This window comes from Macrotis lagotis, chromosome 3, assembly GCF_037893015.1.
Source record: "Macrotis lagotis isolate mMagLag1 chromosome 3, bilby.v1.9.chrom.fasta, whole genome shotgun sequence".
Lineage (NCBI taxonomy): Eukaryota > Metazoa > Chordata > Mammalia > Peramelemorphia > Peramelidae > Macrotis > Macrotis lagotis.
In genome coordinates, this window is record NC_133660.1 from 298,199,424 (window position 1) to 298,203,652 (window position 4,229).

The following is a 4,229-nucleotide window of genomic DNA, read 5'->3' on the forward strand; positions in this document are numbered from 1 at the left end:
AGATTTTTTGGTAGTTATCTAGGGCTCTATTCTGTTCCTTTTCTCTTGTCTCTTTAATACCATTTATCTTAACAATCACAATAACTCACAAAATTGTAACTATCATCTTTATACTGATGATTTTCAGATCTCCTTATTCAACTTAAACCTTTCTCCTAAAGACAAGACTTGCATCTTTTTGCACCTGTTAAACTTAATAAATCGAATTTGCATGAACAAGTTAACTTCCATATAAGCAAAACTGAACTCAATACTTCCCTGCCCCCAAATTAAAAAAAAAATAGACTTACAGGGTAGCTAGATGATACAGTGGAAAGAGCACTAGCCCTGGAGTCAGGAGTACTTGAGTTCAAATCTGGCCTCAGACACTTAATAATTATCTAGTTGTTTGGCCTTGGACAAGCCATTTAACCCCATTTGCCTTGCAAAACCCTAAAAAAAAAATAGACTTACCCATTTCTAAACTTCCTTATTATAGTGATAGTATTATGATTCTTCCAGGCATCCTAGTGTGTACCCTAGATGGCATTGCCATTATCATTGTTGTTATCAGTCTCATCAACTTCCTCTATTTCTAATGCATTTCCTTTTTGTTTCTCTTTGTCTCTTATATCCAATTGTCCAATCTTTTGTAAAGTCCTGTCAAATTTTGTAAAATTTTGTCAAACTTTGTAAAATATCTCCTATACATCTTTTCTCCTTTGATACTGCCACCATCTTTGTGCATGATTTGGTCTATTGCAATAATCTGCTGCTTGGTCCCCCTGCCTCTGACCTTTCCCTACTCCATTCCATTCAGCTATCAAATTTATCTTCCATTCAACCATGTAACCATCAAGTAGTGTTTGTAGTATTTAAATAATTTTTCACATTATGCCCCAATTTTCCAATATTTACGTATTATTCTTCTTTATGAACCTTCCTTATCTCTGTAATTTTTAATTTAGTGACACTGGTCTTCCTTTATTTCTTCAAAGAAGATAATCTATCTCAAGAGTTAAAATATTATCACTGATTGTTCTTTATATTTGGAATTTTGAATGTTATCTCTTCCTGATTATATTTGCTTCCTTTGAATCACAGCTAAACTTCCATCTCACACAGTAGGTCTATACAGAATTTTAATTAATACTATTACTAGCACTCTATTAATAACTCCAATTTATTCTATGTATGTATTTTTTGCATATATATTTTTGCATGTTGTCTCCCCCATTAAAATCTCAGCTCCTTGAAAGTTGGTACTGCTCTTTTCTCTCTCTTTTGTAAATCTGTAACTTCATAAATGCTTACTGTCTGACCGACTAGTAATAAAACAGGATGCTCTTGCAATAGAAAAGGGTGGTGGCAATGTCAGAAGAGAGAAGGATGGATATCTGACAGGCATAAAGTGGATAAGACATGATAAAATATTATATAGGTGGGAGGTGTGTAATAATATGAAGGGATGGATCATATCTATATTGCTAGTAAAGTTGAATGTGAAGCAAATGATGCTACCTTCAAAACTACTTAACTTAAAAAGATGGTTGAGTTTGAAGGGTATGTGGTAAAATAATGATTTCAATTATGTGAAAGATGATTTGAAAATATCTATGAGACCTCTGGTTGGAGACAGATAATTATGTCAATGCAATTGGAGATATGAGAATAAATGTTGGGAAAGATATTAGGTCTGGATAAATAGATCAAGCATCCAAAAAAAATTGAAGAGTCAAAGTATTTTTCAGATTTATAAATAAGGGAAAATTGAATAAGTCCTAACTCATTTACCTTGAATGAAAGCTCAATGAATATTCCAAAAATATGAAAATATGAAATAGTGATTAAATTATATTGCTTGAATACAAATAAGAAACTTAAGAACAATAAAATAAAAAAGGGAGGGATTGTAGCTTGATATATGAACGATTATAAATTCCTAACAGTTATAAATTTCTCAAAATAAAATGGCTTCTGTGGTAGATATTCTTTGATCCTAAATGCATTTCAAAACAAATGCATGGGTGTTATAATCAACATCAATGCTAAAAGTATTTTTGGATAAAAAGCATATGTTTGGTAATTCAGTGAACGGATGCAGTTCTTAGACATGAGGAGTTACAAAAAGATGCACAATGCAAGAATTAATTTATTGAGTATTTGAAGGTAGGTAAAATTTGTGAAGCAGAGAATTTATGATAGCTCTCAGGGCAACAAACATAATTTCAGTAAATTTTGAAAAACAATTGACACATACTTTCTAAGAAAAGAAGTTCGAAGATATATATTTAATTCATTCCTCCAAAAACTCTCACTGTTTACATTAAAAAAAATTGATGCTGTTTTAGATATCTTTTTTTAAGAAGATATATGTTCAGGATATAATCTTATTTCTACTGCTAATTTTGAAATTTTGCCATTTCTTCTCTCATTTCAGTTCTATGTTTTGGTGGGGATTCAGTTGGAGTATTTAACAATTATAATATCACTGACCTTTGAGTGGGAAGAGACCTTGAAACAAAGAATAAAGTATATATATATATATATATATATATATATATATATATATATCTTTAAAACAGATCTTCTGAATATAATGCTACTATTTAGTCATCTTGAGGCATACCCAACTTTTCATAACCCAATATGGCTTTTCTTTGCAAAGATACTGGATTTTGTGGCCATTTCCTTCTCAGTAGATTAAGACAAATAGACACCAAATGACTTCCTCAAAGTGAAGCTACCTAGTGTTTCAGACCAGATTTTGACTTAGATTTTTTTCCCTACTCCTGGTTCAGCACAGTTTGCATTGCATCACCTTGTAGCCTATTATAAACATAACACAAAAATATTTAAACAAGCTTAAATTTGAAGAAAAAAGAACCAATCTCCTAAAATTAATGATGATACAAATCAAAATATTGCAGAAGGTGAGCTTAGAATCTAAAATATCAGGTATAAATGGAACATTATGGATTATTTAAACCAATCTCCTTATTTTACAGAGGGGAATACTAAGTCCCAGAGACAGGAAATTGTTCAGTCTGTTCTGAAATGGCAGCAAGAAATATCACGCATGTGAATGAATTCACTCTCCTGGGATTTTCTGATATTCCCAAATTCCAAGGTCTCCTTTTTGGAATTTTCTTAGTTATTTATCTGAGTATCATCACAGGAAATACACTTATCATTATAATTACAAAAGCTGATCCAGCTCTCCAAACTCCAATGTATTATTTCCTTCGAAACTTTTCCTTCTTGGAAATTTGTTGGACATCAGTTACTATCCCCAGAATGCTAATAAACCTTTGGACCAAGAACAGAAATATTTCTTTCCTAGCCTGTGCTGCACAAGTGTGTTTAATTCTAGATTTGGGAGTTAGTGAATGCCTCCTCCTTGCTGCCATGGCATATGATCGCTACGTAGCCATTTGTAAGCCTCTCTACTATTTGTTTATTATGAACCATAAAATTTGTGTTCAACTGGTTGCAGGGGCTTGGATCATTGGGATACCAGTTGTGTTAGGACAGACATACCAGGTTTTTTCTCTACCATTCTGTGGTTCTACTAAACTTAATCACATTTTCTGTGAAATCTATCCAATAATGCAATTGATCTGTGGAGATACTTCTATGAGTGAGATCTTTATTTATGCAGATGTTGTGCTTTTTGGCATTGTTCCCTTTCTGTTGATATGTGGGTCCTATGTCAAAATAATTTTTACTATCTTGAAGTTGCCATCAGCAGTAGGGAAGTCGAAAGCTTTCTCTACTTGTTCTTCTCATCTCATGGTAGTGGGTCTTTTCTTTGGTTCTTCCATCATTGTGTATTTATCCCCCAAATCCAGTCACTCAGCAGGAACAGACAAAATTCTCTCTCTTTTCTACACTACTCTGACCCCATTGTGCAATCCAATGATATATAGCCTAAGGAATAAGGACTTCATTGTGACATTAAGAAAGTTATGTTCTAAGTGTGCAAGGACTGAAAACAAATAGATGAATTGAGAGATACTGGGTTCATATTCATCTGTCCCAAAGATTCTATGAAGATAAACACAATCCAAATAACTAACAAATCCTTGCAAACTTCTGTATTCTCACTTAACTATCTTAATTCTTAGAATACATCTTTCTTTCCTAAGCATGCTATCAGCTTCATCTTTATGGAATCCAAAGGCAAATGTTGGAATATTTGATCTTTTTTGCATTAAAGAACTATCTTGTCTTGCAGAGTAAATGAATAA

General features: G+C 32.6%; 1 protein-coding gene across 1 annotated transcript; it reads left to right on the plus strand.

Annotated features, from left to right (window-relative positions):
• Positions 1-3,036: 3,036 nt before the first annotated feature.
• On the plus strand, positions 3,037-3,981 carry LOC141519586 (olfactory receptor 10AG1-like). Its single transcript, XM_074231787.1, has one exon. The coding sequence runs from the start codon at positions 3,037-3,039 to the stop codon at positions 3,979-3,981; it is 945 nt and encodes a 314-aa protein (XP_074087888.1).
• The last annotated feature ends 248 nt before the right edge of the window (positions 3,982-4,229 follow it).

Excerpts from the sequence above, each read along its gene's own strand:
- LOC141519586 (XM_074231787.1), top strand. The coding sequence starts at position 3,037 with ATGGCAGCAAGAAATATCACGCATGTGAATGAATTCACTCTCCTGGGA.